The sequence below is a fragment of the Aythya marila genome, assembly GCF_965140915.1.
Source record: "Aythya marila genome assembly, chromosome: 1".
Lineage (NCBI taxonomy): Eukaryota > Metazoa > Chordata > Aves > Anseriformes > Anatidae > Aythya > Aythya marila.
Window position 1 is genome coordinate 181,397,786 of NC_139042.1, and position 18,957 is coordinate 181,416,742.

At 43.4% G+C, this 18,957-nt stretch overlaps 1 protein-coding gene across 3 annotated transcripts in view; it reads left to right on the forward strand.

Moving 5' to 3' along the window:
• CFTR (CF transmembrane conductance regulator) overlaps positions 1-18,049 on the forward strand; it is an 86,203-nt gene extending 68,154 nt beyond the window's left edge. For 2 of the 3 annotated variants that reach the window (XM_082756358.1, XM_082756357.1), the window contains 6 exons: positions 1,530-1,772; positions 3,593-3,748; positions 11,025-11,114; positions 14,147-14,319; positions 15,395-15,500; positions 16,960-18,049. In XM_082756358.1, coding sequence (XP_082612484.1) covers positions 1,530-1,772; positions 3,593-3,748; positions 11,025-11,114; positions 14,147-14,319; positions 15,395-15,500; positions 16,960-17,166 — 975 coding nt within the window. In that variant the 3' untranslated portion in view covers positions 17,167-18,049. The remainder of the gene's footprint in view (positions 1-1,529; positions 1,773-3,592; positions 3,749-11,024; positions 11,115-14,146; positions 14,320-15,394; positions 15,501-16,959) is intronic. The other variant, XM_082756359.1, reaches the window with a different exon arrangement.
• Positions 18,050-18,957: the final 908 nt, after the last annotated feature.

Sequence of the window (18,957 nt, forward strand, 5' to 3'; positions counted from 1 at the left end):
AGGGAGATCAGGATTATTACAAAACTGTAAACTAGTTAATGAATTGGATAGAAAGGAAAAGGCATTAAGCTGTAAGTATTAAGCTGTAGACAGGCTACTCAACAAAGATTAGGTTTGTGACTGAGCTAGTTTTAATCTTTTTTTTTCTAATGCTCTCAACAAAGGAAAAAAAAATGTGTTGAAGAAATCTGCCAAAGGCACAAAGCTGAAGGGCAGCATCAGCACAAAGAACACTGAGAGTTAAAAGGTATTAGGTGACCTCAGATGACAAATATGAAACAGATTTCAGTAAACAAAGTGCAAAGGCTTAACTTAGAGACTGCTAAGAATAACCTCTCTTGTAAGTAAGAATCTCTTCGGTTAGAAATGCCTGAGGTGGAGGAAAGCTTGGCTGACCACTGCTTGATCAAAGGATGACTATAAAATGTGATTGTGAAGTAAAGAATATGTGTTAATAGAGTTAATATGGTAAATATAGGTAGGAAAGTACCAATGCATTTGTACCACGTCCCTGTAAACATCATCCAAAATGTTGTATATGTTCTGATCAGCCAGGAAAGATTAATTTGAACTGGGATGTCTGGAGAAAGAGAACATATGCTAAGAAAGAGGCTTAAACTTGGATTTTCTTTAGTCCTGGAGAATAAAGGGTGACTCGATCTAAGATGGTCCCCCACAAATAGGTGGGGAAAGCAGCTAGGAAAAAAGAACTGCTTAGAATTTAAAATTTTAAAATGCCCAAGAACAAACCTGCCCTGAAAGTATGTTTTATGATGACCTGAGCAGTGAAGTTATAGTGAAGGAGATGAACTAACTATCTATTTACTTGACCTGTTTATAAAAGGTTATGTATGAGGTATGGAGGATTACTTCTAGTCCTGCACTTTGAAAATTCACCAAGACAGCTATAAGCAGATAGCAATTTCTGTCTGAAGTCCATGACTTGATAACTTCACATAATATGCACAATTACATATGTAAAAATAATTACGATGGAACTTCCTTCTATTTCTTTTTCTAAAAATCTGTAGATAATCTCTCATAAATATTCAGATGATAATGTCTGATGACCATACTCTTTACTTGATCATAAAGCTTTGCAGCTTTCAAATTCCATGTATTCTGCTGATCTTTGAAGACTAATCATTATTCAAAGAAATTCAGTTTTCAGGTAGGGCAACGCCCTATAGGATGAAGACTCCAGGATTTCTTTCATGTTAATAGTTTGCTTTCATATATACAGTTCATCTACAGTTTTCACAATACATTATAAAGAAAAACAACAACAACAACTATTGTGCCCATTTTAAAATAAAGCAAGCAGAATCACATGCTTGGCCAGTGTTGAGAGTACAAGAGAAAGAGAATCTAGAGCTCTATAAGTGAAGTAGCCTACCTTTTAAAATTATATCACAGTATATCTTATACAGAAAAGAGACTCACTGTTCTGGCTAGGAATTAGGAATAATTTTATTTTGTTTTGCTTGATAACTAAATATAATTAGAATACTGTTTGTTTTGATTCCTAGATGCGGTCTGTCAGCCGGATATTTAAATTTATTGACATGCCAACAGAAGAGATGAAAAACATTAAGCCACAGAAGAATAATCAGTTTTCAGATGCCCTTATAATTGAAAACAGGCATGCAAAGGATGAGAAGAACTGGCCATCCGGGGGCCAAATGACTGTGACGGACCTTACGGCCAGATACATTGAAGGAGGAGCTGCTGTCCTGGAAAACATTTCCTTTACAATAAGTTCAGGGCAGACGGTGAGGCACTGTTTTGTTGTCTTTGATCTGACTTCTATTAATTATGGAGGTGTCATTATAAACCTATTTATTGACTCAGTAAGTTTTTGTAAATGGAAACATGAAATTATTGAAGAACAAGGTAATCATCAAAATGACCTGAATGACAGAAATGTCTGAAAAAAGAGCTCATCTGTATGATTATTAGCTATGGACAAAAATCGCAAGGATAATCATTAATGGCTTAAGTATCCTAGAAGTCTTGAAGTTATTTACACCTCAGTGAAGCATGGTGAGGGTGTTTGAGCAGAATAAAAAGGTAAAATATATATGCAGCAGTTCTCCAAGTCCTCTTGCGGTGCCTGAAGCTTGTCTCCTTCTCCTGTGGACAAGGAAGTGTGCAAATGAGCACAGATGCTGGGGGCACACTGACCCAGGTGGAACAGGGCACAAAAGAATACTGGCTGGTGTGCCAAGGGTATCAACGCACCAGCGGCTCGGCGGTCAGAGGGGTGTTCCACGGGTACTGTAGGCTATGCCAAATTATTATATAGCAAACAATAAACAGTTCTATTCTTTAAAAGGTTTACCACCCCCTAACTAATCTTAGTGCATGTGTGGAGTTACGTTCAAGAAAGAGCTCTCTTTTCAGGGCAGCACTTAGGCAGGTGTTGAACACTCTGCTTGAGGTTCACGCTGAGGTATCATCCCCAGTAGGGTGGAAAGAAAGACTTGCAAGATCTCCTGTGCTTAAGCTGTATGGATGAAGAGCCAATTTTAACTCTGTCACCTAGATGGGAAAACAGGTTCAGCGACAATGCTCTGGCCTCGCCATGAGGCAGCTCTCAGCTCCTTGTTTGAATAGCATCAGACTCTGCCAGATTTCATAGATCTATATTAGTTTACATGAACTGAATGTTTCATCTGCTAAGTTTGAGGGCATCAACACTTTGATACTGGGGGTCTGACTTCCAGCAGCACCATCCTGAAACCACTCTGCCTATGGAGAAGAGGCAACCTGTGATTCCTGGAGTGTGGAGGTGTTGGTGCTGCTGCAGTCCGGTTGATTTACTTCCTGGAAAATCCATTGAAGCAGAGGAGTAATGGGAATGAAAGATACTTTTGTACTGTACAGAGGAGGGGCAAAGCAATTAAAACAAAGATCCTTTTACAATGACTATGATTTAGACATTTTATCCAATTCCACTGATGAACCCTGCACTCACAGGTAATGTGTCCAGAATTGGAGCATGCTCCTTAAACTGAAGAAGATTTGTAGGGAAGCAAGGGAAAAGCAAACATGAACAGGGAGAGCTCTCATCTGCTGAAGTTGCTGGTGACACATAGCATAGACATTTGCTTGTCTTGTTTGGTCTGAGGCACTGCTGTGGAAAGGATGCCAGGTAGCAGGAAGAGTCCTCACATCACCTCCACATTTATATTGTCATCTGACAAACACAGCCCACACTTGGGGACCACAATTCAGATTAGCTGTATAAAATCCAGCTATTGAAAAAGTCAGTATTGCAGCTTTGGCTGGTGGTTACAGAATAAAAAAATAATATATAAGCAAATTTATGTCCTTTGGCTAAGCATAGACTAGTGGATTGTCTTTCCTAGTTAATTCTGAAGGTTTACACCAGCAAAACAGAGCCTGGAGCAGTGTCTCATTCAGCCCTTGCTGTAGGCTTTTATCATTCCCAAATGAATGGCATACACCATCCCACTGAGAGCCATTTGGATTGCTCTCCGCTGCTAAGATCTCTTAAGTATTGCTGCCTTAGTCTGTGGTTAACGTGTGAGCAATATTAAGTGTTTGCTTTTATGAATTTGCATTGCAGGTGGGCCTTTTAGGAAGAACTGGTTCAGGAAAAAGCACTTTACTTTTTGCATTTTTAAGACTGCTGAATACAGAAGGGGATATCCAGATTGATGGCATCTCCTGGAACACAGTCAGCTTGCAGCAATGGAGAAAGGCCTTTGGAGTGATCCCTCAGGTGATGAAAATATTTTATAGGCAGCAAAAGGGCAATTGTGTACCTTTATTTTTATTGATTGCATATCCATATGCATGAAGTTACCTTTAGGGTGAAAGGTAGCTGTTTTAGGATAGGAAGCAGAAAAAGAAAAAAAAAAAAAAAAAAAAAAAGCAAAGATTTTGTGAAAGGGGAAATTGGAGGGATGGAAGTGATAACTTGCAGAAAATGCTACATTTTGAGAATTTCTGTTACCCTTACAAGAACTGTTCTAAAAAATGAGAAGTTACACTCAAACAAAAGTTTAGAGCCTGCTTATCTCTCTGCCTCTGAAATGGTTTACATGTTGATTCAAAATAAGATGGTGCCACCTAAAGAAAAAAATACAGTCAGTGGTGTTCTTACCTCCTGTTTTATAACCATCATGTTTTATGTTTAATGTGTCAATACTATACATTAGTTATTTTATTTAATAGGCTAGTAGCAGTTTTAGAGTCATGCCCTGAAATTCATAGAACTCTATAATGGTCATGCCCTGAAATTCATAGAACTCTATAATGGTTTGGGTTGGAAGGGACCTTAAAGACCGTGTAGTTCAATCCCCCTGCCATGTGCAGGGACACCTCCAAGCAGACCAGGCTGCCCAAAGCCCCATCCACCCCGGCCTTCAGCACCTTCAGGGATGGGGCATCCACAGCTGCTCTGGGCCTCACCACCCTCTGACTGAAGAATTTCTTTGTAACATTATCGCTTCTCCTATCATTACATTCCTTTACACAGAGTCCCTCCCCAGCTTTCCTGCAGGCCCCCTTTAGGCATCAGAAGGCCACTGTAAGGTCTCCCAGAGCCTTCTTTTCTCCAGTCTCAACAACCCCAACTGCCTCAGCCTGTCTTCATAAGAGAGGTGCTCCTGTCTCTGATCATCTGTGGACTCGTTCCACGTCCTTCTTGTGCTAGGGGCCCCGGAGCTGCACACAGTGCTCCAGGTGAGGTCTCACAAGAGCAGAGCAGAGGGGGAGAATCCCCTTCCTCACCCTGCTGGCCATGCTGCTTTTGATGCAGTCCGGGATATGGTTGGCTTTCTGTACTGCAAGTGCACATTGCTGGCTCATGGTTTTTCATTTACCAGTACCGCCGAGTGCTTTTCCACAGGGCTGTTCTCAATCCACTCATTGCCCAGCCTGTATCTGTGCTCAGGATTGCCCCAACCCATGTGCAGGACCTTGCCCTTGATGTTGTTGAACCTCCTGTTGTTTGCACAGGTCCACCTCTCAAGCCTGTCAAGGTCTCTCTGCGTGGAATCCCTTCCCTCCAGCACATCATCAGTGTCGTTCCTCTTTGTGTCATTCACAGAGCTGCCGAGGGTGCAGCAATTCGCCAGAGGCAGCAATTTTTAAGCACTTTGACCTTGCCAGAGCAGCCTCTTCCTTCACTGCCAGCTACGCCAGGCAGTCACTGCTCAGGTTCTCCTCCTGGCCCAGCTCTGCCCATCAGGCCGAGCCTGGCTGACTGCCCCGTGGCAGCTGATCTGTCACCCTTTCTTCTATGCTCTGCAACTCTTTCATTTCTGTCTAGTCCTGTAAACTTTTATTTGTTTATTACCACTGGTTCAGTGCTGTCAGCATGACTTTTGGTTGCAAGCAAGAAAAAAAAGTCACCCTTTCAGGTCAAGGTAGCTGTGCTGTGGATTGTAAATACAGCTGTGTCTAGATTGGCAAAGATTGCCTTGATGGTTTAGTATGTAGAACAGGTATGTTATATGACTTGTTGAAGGGTGTTTTTGTGAGAGTAAGTTGTCTCCATTGGGATATTTTCGTGATATAGTATAACTTTCTGTGTGAGAAGGGGCTTCCCTGTCTCTCCCATAATAATCCTTTGCTTTCACCCTTTTCCTCCCTTTGGGATGTGGGTGCCCAGCAGGGTTTTTGTTTTCCATCTACAGATAGCCTTGAGAATGCATGAGCTGGAGAGAAAACTGAATGCGTTGTTACTAGTAGCCTTGCTGTCACTTTGAAAACTATGATTAGTAATTCCCATAGATGAGAACTCTCTGCAGAATCACTGATGGTATGGGAAACATCACTCTGCAGCCATCAGCCAAATGTGAGAAATGTTAATTACGTGAGCAATGTAACTTGCTCTTCTGCTAGTGAGACACATTGTTTGTTGTTCAAGTCACATATTTAATTCAGTTTGGAAGTCCATGATACATGGATCAATGCCAAAAAATCTCAGCCCTGCATTCTCTGGAAATCACAAGTTGCCAGTCTGTTTCCGTGCTTCATTTTGCAGCTTCTGTCCAAATCTCTTTCTGAGAAACCTCACATTATACCTCAAAAGCTCCCACATTCAGAGTGAAATAATGTTTTCACCAGTATTTTCCCAGCAGGGAAGAGAAATTACTTATGCCACTCCGCCTTTTCCACCAGAACAAAGAGAGCCTTTTGTTCTCTGCCATTCACCTGCAGCTTCAGAATGAAAAAAAAAAAATAAAAAAAAATCACCTTTCCTTTCCTGGGAGGCTGGCCTATAACAACACATGGATGTTCACAGGCTTAGGAGAGAGGCTGCACTAACAACAAGAGAACAGAGCTAGTTTGACCTGAGGCATGCTTCCTCATGAAAATTTCCCAGCATTGTTCTTCTCCTCCTAAATTTTGTAATTTGAAGGAAAAAAAGCTACTTTTCCTCCATGGGAACGTCATGGGATGTCTGCGTAGCACCTACGGAGTCCTAATGGCAGCACGTACTGCACTCTGCTCCAGGCAGGAGGTGCTGAAAGAGCCTGAGAGGCAGTCAGGGCTCACACTGAGCCAGAGCAAAGGCAAAGATCCATCTGCTCCTCTCAGTATATCAAATGCAGCTGTCAGTGCACGAACTGGTAAATCATATAAAACAAGTTTCCTGGAGCACCCACAAGGAAGTTCCTTCCTGCACCTCATCAGAGGCTGGCGCTGGTTAAGCACAGCCTAAACCACAGCTCGGCTCCTACAGGATGTTTGTAATTCTCATGTAAAACAGTAACTCAGCGATAACAGGCTGCTGGAAGCACAATCACAGCCCATCATCCCTTTTTACAGGCAGTCCTTTCTGATGCTTCTTCCACAAGACTTTCCCCACCACATTTCCAATGTGTTTGGTGAGGAAAGCCAGCTGCATCCGATTTCATCACACTGAAGCTCTTTTGCATACTGGTCCTCAAGCAGATTATGTCCTAACTATTTGATAGAGCTAGATTGGTGAAACAAACAAACAAACCCAGAAATTTATCTTTGAAGGGAGAACGGGAGATCTAGAGCCAATTTCCCATTAAAACAAAAAAGGAGAAACCTGAGATCCGTAAGGTGTCACAGTGGATATTTCCTTGAGCCTTGAGTGTTCTGTTCATATTTAGACTTTTAATCATCCTGGTAGATATCACAGCATTTTCTACGTTAAATACTTGGTATAGAGTTAAAATCAAGCTTATTATGGAGAACAAGATTACTACTGTTAGTGGGATTGCCAGCTGACTCCCTTTTTCTCCTTCTTTTCACCGAAGAAGTGACATTTTACAACTTTCACCTATGTACTTCCAGTTTTTCAGACGCCATCTCACTTTGTTATATCTGCCTGTCTGCCTATCTCCAGCATCAGCTTGGAGGTCGCAGGAGTGGCTGTTTTGTACCATCCCCGGTCACTCCTGTGCCAGGAATCTCAGCACCCTGGAGGCGCTAATGTGAAGGTCTTGAGGAGTCTGGATTCCTGCAGGGCATCAAGGCATGCCAGCACCACCACACCTGGGAGCATCTGCTGCCCCAGGCCCATGCACAGAACGCTGGTGGAGATCAATAAGAACCCCACAGGCTCATTCGGGACATTGTGCCAGTTATCCTCTGTGCATGGGTTCAGTGCTTCCAGGAGCACAGCACCTGTGGGAGGCAGGGGTTTTAGTAGCTTCAGGAGAGCTTTGAACCTTACAGAACTGGTTCGAAAAATGGTGCCAAAGATCTTCATTGCTCACATGCTCTTATGGTTGACTGTAAATATTTTAATGTCAATGCAGTCAGTAAAGGACACTTACAAAAACAAAACCTTCATACCTAATACTAAGGCATTCGGATAAAAATTTCATTTTTCTTTTGTGTTAATATTGTTGCCATGATATTTACAAATTGGAGGAGGCAACATGGAGGTGATATGGCCGTTACTTTAACTTCTCTGTGTGTGCAGCTGGTGTCATGGGTCTTGCTAAGGTTGCACTTGCTCTCCAGCCCTGGGCACAGGGGAACAAGGAAGGGTTCCCAAGAAGAGCAGAGTGATGGGTGCTGGCCTATGGGTCTGGCTCAGGGCTTGCGTGGGTCTTTGCGACAGCAGCTGCTCACAGCCAGGGTATTTTCACTCCTTATCAGCCTCTTGTAAACTGATCCTCGATTCTTCTGTATGCATTTCCATAGGTACGTCAGGGTCTTGGTTCTCTACACAACACTTAAATCACTTAGGGAGCTTATCTGCACAAACTGTATACCCAACACCATAACCAATACGCAGAGGCTCTAGCCACTGAGGGGGATTAGTGCCCTTTAGAGGGGTTGATTTACAATATTTGGGGTGGGCAGAACATAAACATGACTCTATTTATATTCCTAAGCCTTTTTGCTTGTGGATGGGTGTCAGCTCTGAGAAACTATTTCTTGTGTGATCACACCCATTATCAGCCTGGGCGAATATGAACAAATGACCAAGAAGGAAATGGTTCCAGACTTACTGCCAGTCTCCCCAGCCATCCAGCTCCCCTTCCACCACTTTCCTTATTCCAACTTCTTCCATATTTATAAATGACACACAAACCCATGGAGTCACTTTCCTCCTCCTCCTTCTTTTTTTTTTTTTTTTTAATTTTAATCTTGTAGCATTCAAGATTTTTTTTCTTTTTCTTTTTCTGCTTCTTTTTAAATGGACTGTAAATGGCCCATGTGACTAACACCATATTTACTCAAGTGAAGCCTATGTGGTTTCTAATGAGCTGGGATGAAGGGGGTGTTGAAATGAATAGAGAAAATACCAGAATTTGGGACAATTAAATATTTACCTTGAAAAAAAAAGTGTATTTTGGGGAATAGCTTGCTTTTCATGCCCTACTTCTTGAAAGCACACTTATTAGAAATAACAGCAGTTTCTGTATAAAGTGGTTCCCTTTATTTCTCTCCCTGCTGCACTTCAACAGGAATGTTATTCAGACCTATCTTCTTCAAAACTGGTTTGTTCAGTTAGCTATTCTTCACCAGTGAGAACTGAAAATACCTATTCCCTTAGTTAAGTGGATGGCGCTCAACGTGCGAACAAAACCATGCCTGACCCTGCTTCCACGGCGCTCTTATTTCCACCGCACTGACACAAAGTGCTGCTTGCAAGGCCCTCGTCCTGCTGCACACACGTAGCTCCACGCACACCGACTCACCAGCACAGGGCAGGGGGCAGGACGGTGCTGCACATATTGAGCATTCGGTGTTAGGGGAACGATGATTATAAAGGAAAGGCGCTGCTCTTTCCCTGGTATCTGCCAAAGGTACCTCAAAGCCTGTTAGCTGAACACTCTGCTGCCTTCCCTGAGGCTCAGTTGAGTTCTTGCTTGTGGAGCAGTGAAGGGGTCTCAGGTAAGCACCTCCAGTGGCTGCAGGGCAGCAACATGGGTTTGGTTTTCTCTGCTCTCTTGAACGAGATACTTCCTTCCCTCTTACACCTCAGAAGTTACTGCCAATGGTTTGAGTCCCTTAATTAAGTAAATTAATTACAATGATTTATTTTAGCTGCTACCTTTAAACTCCTAATTAATCTTAACAAAATGATTAATGCAAACGTGTGTATAAATCACTTTGAAATCTGATGAAAGAATGCCAAGTTCCCAGGTTAGGCCAGACGGCTGACAGGCCGCACTCTGGGAAAGTATCTCCTAACTATATTGCTCAGCCCTTTTCTGCTAGAGCAGCTGGTCCTTCGCTGCTTTCAGTATCATTGGACTACCAAGACTTGTTTTAATTTCATCCAGAAATTATTTGGCTGTGAATTACTTGCATTTCAACTTATCATCTCTAAATAAATATTTTATTGTAGGAGGACAAAAGGAGAGGAAAATAATCGTCTCAAATCCTTCCTCTTGATATTTGTTCCGTATGCACAAGGAAAGAGCATGCAAATGGTAGTATTTCTCAACACAGTACTTTACATTCTTTGAGAGCAAGTTCTCCCTGCTGTGAGCAGCAGGTGTACTGAGCAAGCAGCATAGAAAGCAGCAGCTCAGTGTTATCTCATAAGAAATGTTGTGCAATCTCAGTGTCACTTGAAGAACCTCATTTCCACTGATGTGACACGCCCACCCCATGTAAAAAGAGATCAAACAAATATTTAATTTCATCTGAGTCATTGCTTTTCAAGCCACAAAACATGTATCTAAGGGATGTTTGTTTAAATCTCTTTGTCTAAACTGATGAAAGAAAGCAGAATTCAGTAGTAAACTTTAGAGCAAGAAGGATGCACTCTCAGTTCTCAGAAATGTGCATCCTCATCATCCTCTGTGGCATCAGGAAGGCAGAGGACAGAGGAGGAAGAGCACAGTGGATGTAGCATCCATCAGAGCTGCCTCTTGTGTGAGCAGCCTGCTGGGGCTGCGCTCATGAATGAGTTGTGCTGCATCACATCCCAGGGACGTGACACCGGGAGTGAGACTGAAAACATCTTTGCAGATAGGACTGGGACATGGTGAAGTGTCAGGTAACAGGATGACGCTAAAATGTGTTGGACTACAAGTGACTGGAGAAAGACAAATTCATTGATGAGGAACGACTTAAGAGAGTGTCCCTGAACATGGCCAAATGTCCACGAGGCTTTTTGCCTCAAAGTGAAATTGTGGAAGCACACACTTTGGGTTAGTGATCTTTTCTGACTATGTTTCAAATAATAAAGAGTCAAAATGATTTTAGAAAGACTTATTCCAAACTTAAAATACAGAAAAACTTTTATTCTGAAAACTGCTGAAATGGGATTTTGAATGTTTTGCAGTCAAGTTTGGGTTAGTTTTTACAAAGAAAATTGCCAAAAACTAAGTGTAAGTTTTTTTTTTTTTTTTTAAAAAAAAAACACCTTTTTTTTTTTTTTTTTTTTTTTTCCCCTAAACAATGCTTTCTAAATTTTTTAAAAATCTACAATAAACTTCATCTGGTAACTGTAGAAGGTGACTTTTTTCTCTGTATACTTTACAATTTATAATGTCTTACATGATGTTTCATATCTATCTATCTATACATCTTTTTTCTCATAGAAAGTATTCATATTTTCTGGAACTTTTCGGAAGAATTTGGATCCTTATGGGCAATGGAATGATGAAGAAATATGGAAAGTCGCAGAAGAGGTAAAACCATTCAGTGTTGTTTGTGTCCCTCTGGTGAGGTGCTTACAACAGAGTACAGTGTAGGTCAAACGACTGGCGTATCTCAACAAAGTGCTGAGAAAAGATAATGCCAGGCTATAAACCGTGTTTCCTTATTGCTTAATAAGAAAAAAGTTGCCTTTGTCAGAGTTAAAGAAAAATAAAATAAACTTCCGCACAGCACAGCCTGAGTTATTCGTGCAGTGATTTAGCATAGGTGAGGTTTTATGTACAACTCTGCTGGCTGACCCTGAGAGAAAAAGCATGGAGAAAAATGAGACAGTGAAAAATCCTGTAATTTTTTTGTCATTTTAATGCTTTGCCAATCATATGACATTTCTATAAAGTATGTTTCAACTGAGAAGTGTAAAGATGACTAGCAAACATCTTAGAGGCCAGAAAAAAGTGGGGAATTTCTGTGGCCCATCCTAGATGTAAGACCAGTATTATTGCAATGGGAAATATTTATACTCGGCTTAGAAAAAACCTTTCATCAAAAGATTTTCCAGTTATTGCAATGCTTGGGCCAACTTAGAGCTAGCTGAGAAGGAGCTCTCTCTGACATTGCATTCAGGCTTACATACAACCTGTGTCACAGGCAGCTGCCTCCTTCACGGAGAATAAGAATCAGAGACTATTAGATTTTCTGAACCTGAAGGGTTTCTTTCTTCTAATTTAATTTTATGTTGAGGTTTTAGCAATGTTTTTGTTTTCAAATTGCTCACGATTAGGAACCTGATTAGGAAATTTTTACAGTTCTGTTTCCATCCAGAGATAAAACACCACACGTTATGGTTGTAAGATGCCACCTATTGGCTCTGATAGGGTTTAATAAATGGCATGGGTGTATACCGTGCCCAAAGAAAAGGCTGCTGAGAGTTAAGGGAGGGGAAGTGCTGCAGCCTAGAAAGCAGGTGTCTCTTTCCAAGTTACAGATGACCTATTTAATACAGACTCAGAAATGAATTGGTGCCATTTTCCTTGTTCATAGCAAGTCTCAAGTATCATTAAATGCTTACAAGTGTGGGAGTTAACCTGAGAGCTTCCTCGTTTCCCATCCAGGAGGTTAACTCTGTCTCTGCTCTCAGTCCAAGGCTTAGATAATTTCTTTCCTGTCTTTGGAAAAGGGGAAAATGGACACTGTCTATGCATAATTTACTGTTAAATAAAAACATCACTACATTTTTGGTTAAATGAAGTGACAGGAGCTTTTCAGCCAGTCCTAGCAGAGACAAGGGAGCACTCAGCATTGTGCTTCTCTGATTCCTGAGGCTGGGGGGGGGAAGTTGAATGTCGATTAACATTCCCTCTCTTGAAAAAGACGAGTTCTGCTGCTTTTTTAACGTGGTTTTCAGTGTGTGTGTGTTTTTAAAGAGTGAAACTGTATTTGTAACAGCGTGAAAAAAATTGTTTTCAAGTGTTTATCACTAGGGAGTTTGGCAAATCTGTATGTGATACGGAGTTTTTCAGTTAATAGACAAGAGAGTGCAAAGCAAATAGGAGAGAAAAAGAGCTGTAATACTTTTTAGTAGGAGTGATTTGATTGTTTACAAAGTTCATGCTCTTGAAATTTGGCTCGCTAGAGGCAATGAGTCAGTGTAACTTCGGGAGCGTGGCACAGAAAGAAAGCTGACTTCCAGCTTAGTCCGGATCCACAGTGGCTGCTGAGGATTTAGACAGTGCTGCTGAGGTCAGCAGCAGCTTTTGATGGTCCCTGCAATCAGCTGCAGAGAGCAAGGTGTAGTCTGGACAAATGTCAGATGTTTCATTTGTCGTTGCCCCAATATTTCAACACCTGAATCTGTCAGACTTTGGGGGCTAAATTGTGCTCTTGCAGGCAGCAGGCCAGACCCGAGAGGTACAGAGAGAGATCTCATGCAGTTTTAAGAAGAAAGCAACTTTTCCAGCTGAAAACCTGTTGCAGAATTTCATTAAAGGGCAGCATTTATGTTAGGAGGAGGGAAGGACAATGCAGCAGCCTTGATTTGCTTATAAATAAAAGCATGAACTCTTCAAAAATACAACACACATACCCATGCACCACAGTTTTGTATGGTTTTCACATAAAAAGGAAACACAAAGGATTTTTTTTTTCCCCTGGAATGAAAATGAATTGCAGATCAGTAATATTTCAAAAATTCAAGGCGGGGCTCTTCATAATCCACTAGGGTTGCATTGCAGTTCTATAATGTATTCTGGAGCAATGCAACTCACATATGTTTTCTGGTTCCCATATTTTACAACCATTTCTCTGTAAATGCCAAGGAGTGTGGCCAGTTTGGACACATGGAAGATGCGAAGCTTTAGGGTGAGCACAACGCACTTCCCAATGTGAGCTCTGGAAGAAACAACCAGAAAACACCTCCTGTGCCAGGTTTCAGTTTCTGGTACGAGTGAAACAGCTTCCCATCCTATGCACCCCTCTAAAGATTTTGCCATTGGTGTCTTCAGGCTGAGCAAAATGCACAGGACCTTTGAGAGATCAAAAGGAGCAGATGGAAATGCTCTCAGAGCCATAGAGACAACCGCCATGGTGACCTGGGTTATTTTCTCTGTTGATGTAATGTAGCATGTGAATTTTGCTTGTTTCTTTTTGCCCTCCTAGTAACCAAAGAGGCCTGGTTTCCTTTCAAAAATCTCTCTCCTTAACATTACCAATGACGCACATCACTTCTGGATAAAAAGTTTAAAATACATTGCTTTCCCTCGCCTTTTAACTCAGAGGGTTTTGGTCAAAATGCCAAAAGTCATCGTATGTGACAAACAAACAGGGCATTAACTCTCAGCTTCCCAACATAAGTCCTAGCATGTTGCATGTCTCAAATATTTCAGTGCTTTTAATACCATCCAGTTACTAGCTTGTAGTCTTCGTAGGACAGATACCTGTTTTTTCTCAATTTATATCTTCTGTTTACTGTCAGAAGTGAAGGGCAAGGAAATTAAAGGCACTGGTCATCATACCCACGGTGAGCAGTAACTGTACCTCACTGACTTTTCCTTTTTCTCTCCGGCAGGTTGGGCTGAAGTCTGTAATTGAGCAATTTCCAGGCCAGTTGGATTTTGTTCTTGTGGATGGCGGCTGTGTCCTCAGCCACGGGCACAAACAGTTAATGTGCCTTGCCCGGTCAGTCCTCAGTAAAGCTAAAATCTTGCTGCTTGATGAACCGAGTGCTCACCTAGATCCTGTGTATGTATCATTTCTTCTCTTACGAAATAAGAAAACCAGTCAGGCAGCACCCCCTAAAGAGACCTTTTGTAACTTCTCTAGTCTGGTACTAAATCTGATTTCAGCTTCAGGAACAGACCCTGGTGAAAAGGGAGGTGTAAAATGTGTGACCTCAGAGGGTGCCTATGGGGAAGAACACAGTCCAAGGCTGTTTCCGTCAGGGCAGCAATTCATTCCCAGTCTGCTGGCAGTAGTTCAGCTGTGCTAGCTGCCCTGCTTTGACCTGAGGATGTGAAGTAGGGGGTGGGATGTGCAGCCACATACACCGTACCCATCTGCATCACGCTGAATTGTCTGTGGGGAAAGGCCGAACAGGTCACTGGCCACGCTCAGTGCCGCTGCACCCCTGCATGCTTGCTGGGGTGCATGCTTTGTGCTGCAAGCCAGCCTGCACAAACAGTGCACTAACAGACAGCCCAACATCCTGCTGCCTAATGCAAGCTGGTAGGACCCAAAGTGGCCTCAGGGGAACTCTGTGAGGCCATAAAGCCAGACAGCATCAAAAACAGGATTTGAAAACCTTGGGTGTTCCTCCACCTCTGCTCAGTGCTGTAGCATGCTATTCTTTGCTGTTCTATTACCATCACAATGCAAGGTAAGCACTGAAACTGCAGGATGCTGGGCACTGCAAACATTAACAGAGGAGAAGAGATTCTGTCTCCCAGAGCTTACATCAGACTGGGATTTCATAGGGAGTGAATTCAGCACTCCGAGCTGACTTATCTCCAGCTCAGACAGCAAGAATGTAAATTAGGCTGGAAGAATTCATGTTGTGTAGTGTATTTAGAGATACATCTTAGTAATTCTGCATGGAGGCTCAGAGAAGTTTAGTTACAGCCTTGATGTTATAGCTGATGGGTGCTTTCACAGCAGGAGTGCAGTGTGCTGAGACACTGCAGAGCTGTACTTACGTGCTGGTGTACACGCACGTCGGCTTTACACCATGCAGCTAGATGACTAAATAGCGTGAATAAAGTTACAGATGGTGCGGGCATGTGCACTGCAGTCTGAACACCAACGATTATTTGCCTTTCAGAACTTCCCAAGTGATTAGAAAAACTCTGAAGCATGCATTTGCAGACTGCACTGTGATCCTCTCTGAGCACAGGCTGGAAGCGATACTGGAGTGCCAGCGGTTTCTGGTGAGCATTTCTCGTAACCTGGGGACAGTTATTTCATTACATTTGACAAATGCACAACATGTGCTGAGCAGAATTGATGGCAGTGGCTGTAGTGATGAAGTCTGCTGCTCCGAGCTCGCAGGGGGCATCATCCATCAGCTGAGCAACCTTGTCACCTGTGTGAGAGCAACACGCTCCTGTCTGCTCTTCCCCAGGGGCTGTCATAGCCATCTATGTCCAGACGAGCTGGGTCACAGCCTGGAAGGGTTGGATTCTCCCTTTCAACCACTACAGGCTGTCTGGTTGCTGATCCTGGTGCTCTGCACTGGCAAATGTCTCAGGGACTCAACAGTAGAAGCACAACTGGCTGCACTTGTTCTTGGGTGATAGGAGGGTACAGAGGAAAGAGGGCTTTCTTGAGAAAATAGCTGATGGTCAGAGTCTTTGATTTCTTTCATAAAGCCACTCGAATATTCCTTTCTTGTTTAACCAAGGTGGCAAAGCATTAAGGTCTTAGAGTATTTCCTTTGTTATATAAAAATGCTTAGCAAAGGAAATAAAATGCAACTTACACAATTGTTCTTAAAAACGACATTCCTTTCTCTGTAGTTTGTTTATTCCTCCACGTGAGAGGATCTTCATTCCGTTAGCAGACAGAAACACCTTTTTCCAAGTAATATTTCATCGGGTGCACTTGCACAGCAGGAGGCACATGGCCTGGAGCTGGAGTGGGCTGGTTACTGAGCAGGTTGCATGCGCTTTTGGGCGCCCTGCTCTGTCCGGGCAATCAGCCTCAGCCTTTGCCAATACCCAGAGCCCTTGCCAGGCATGGCTGTGCTGCAGCTGGTGTCGGGAGGTTTCCCATCTTCCAAACAGCCTAAGCAGAGCTGCTAATAAACACCTGCCAACAAGGAGCTCCTCATCCCACCTGTGCTGGCAGTGCCATGCCAGCAAGGGAAGCTGACTTTTCTCCTGTCATTTACCTTCTGGCAGTGCAGGCTGGCACAGCCTCGCAGGGCAAACCTGTTGTCCCTCCAAGCAGAGGAGAGCTGTCTTTTCCTTGTTGGTTGGGAAGAAAGCAGAGCAGGCTTTCTGGCACCTCTCTGGCAGATGTCTCCCTCTCCTTGTGAGATAACTCTGTTTTAACAGTCCTGCAGTTAACGCTTCCATAACTGCATCACCTCAGCAGTGCTAGGGAAATACCACAGTACCTGGGGACTCTGCAAAGTTATTTCTGCATTAAAAATTGAGTCTTCAGGAGAAAGCAACAAGCCCAATGGCATACTGTAACTTGAGCAGTTGGCACCTTTTCCACATGTTGAGTTTTTAATGGCTGTAATCAGAAATTTCAAACCATAAACTAGACTTATCCTCGTATAAGAAGCTCTCTGTCATGTCTCTCCCCTGCTCTGTTACCTGTGTTAGCTGGACTCTGTGAGCACTGGCATTACCCACCTAATAGAGGGAAATGTTTCTTCAGGTAATCGAGGACAACAAAATGAAGCAATATGAATCGATTCAGAAGCTGCTGAATGAAAAGAGCTCCTTCAGGCAAGCCATCAGCCACGCTGATCGCCTTAAGCTGCTCCCGATACACCGCAGGAACTCCAGCAAGCACAAGCCTAGACCCAAAATCACCGCCTTGCAGGAGGAGACAGAGGAAGAAGTGCAGGAGACGAGGCTGTGAGATGTGGGGCAGGCACCCCTCTTTCTGGAGCAAGCTCTCAGCAGTGCCCCGCAGCGACAGGACCAGCACTTCTGAACTTGTAGGACTGCACACAAATGTACCCTTGCAGGAGGCATTCACTGCAGTGACTGCATGTGCATTTGGGAATGGCGTCCCTTCCGTGTGCAAGTTCTCATGTTCCTTGAAGACATGCCACTTTTAATGGTAAAACCAGACTTCCTTTCACAAGCTGCTCTAATTCGGTACAAACTGGGTGGCACGCAGAAGTGACGTGCTTAGCCCAAGGTAATTATTTCAGAAAACTTTTAGAAATGTTCTTACTGGGGGGAGAGGTCCAGGCAGTGGGCAGAATGTTAGAAAAATAATCAAACCTGGGTGGAAAATGTGAAAATCAAAATGTAAAAGGTTTCTTTGGATTCACTTCCTGCGAACAAATTAAGAGACGCTATCAGCCACACGCACAGCATGCTTCCTCCTCTTTGTTCTTCAAGCGGCAGAGGCAGTTCCTACCTAGCAGAAAAGGCCAAATGCCCTTTCATAGCAGCGCACTGCTCCGTGATAACGAAGGAAGAGAGGATATTGACTGGCAAGCCTGTCACCATCTGCCATGTCTCCACAGTTACAGGAGAACTGCGATTTCCTCAGAAAACCTGGGAGGCTCGGCCCGAGCCTGCACACACCCGCAGGCTGACAGCAGCGCACGCCAAAGGACAGGACTCCTAGCAGAGGAACTCTTAACAGTCTGCACATGTAGGTCTGGCACCTTTATTTCTTACTGTGGCCTAAAAAAAATAAAAATAAAGGAGAATCCTCTCTGAAGTAGACTTTAATAATGAAATCAGTTTTTATACTCTTCTGGTTTGCAGTTTTGTGATGAAACTGAACTTTCTCTAGGATATTTTATTTATTTTAATATTGTTGCAAACATTTATTAAGAAAATGATGTATTTTCAAAGTGATTATGTACTATAAAGAAAAATATATTTGTACAAAAAGTTTTATATTTGGTTTGCATTCTTTTGTTTTTTGCCACCGGTCTTCAATGTCACATTACACTATCAAGAACAAGGGTTACAAGAACTCCGAGTTAGGCCGGGCCCTGCCCCATGCTGTCTTTGTGCACTAGTGGTACAGACCTACCTCTGTTATTATTTTTATTTTCTTTAACTGGAAAAAATAAACACATGCGGAGCCACCCCCAGGGCCTTTCCCTGCGGGAGCCCACCCAGAGCTGCTGGGGGGCGGCCGGGTGCCAGGGGTTGCAGCTAGGCCCCGGCCCCACTCCTCAGCGGCCCTGCCCAGTCCCTGCCCGGCCTGTGTGGTGCTCTGGGGCCCTGGAAGGAAATGGTGTCCCCTGAGCTTCTGGAGAGGGTCACAGTGGAAGGAAATGGTGTCCCCTGAGCACTTGGAGAGGGTCACAGCACTGCCAGCCCCACGCGTTGCGTTTCCTCTTCACCATTAAGACCCAACACAGAACTACTGCAGGTGTTGACAAAACTCCAGCCCCAGGGCTGGAAATCAGGGCTGAACTCTGGTTTAACCAGATCTACCATGATTTGCTCCATTTATGAACCACTCAGCTCCTATGGAACTATTCTCTTCTTGATTATTTTTTTTTTTCCCATGCCCTTGTCCCACTGCCAGTTTAGCTTTCATGGCCAAACAAAGCCAACAGCGTGCTGAGGCAGCATGGCTTTTGCCACCCACGCTCCGTCCCTGCTCCCCACTTCCCATTTACCCTCTCACTGGGCATCACCAGCTCCCAGCAGCAGCCCCCAGGGTCACACAGGT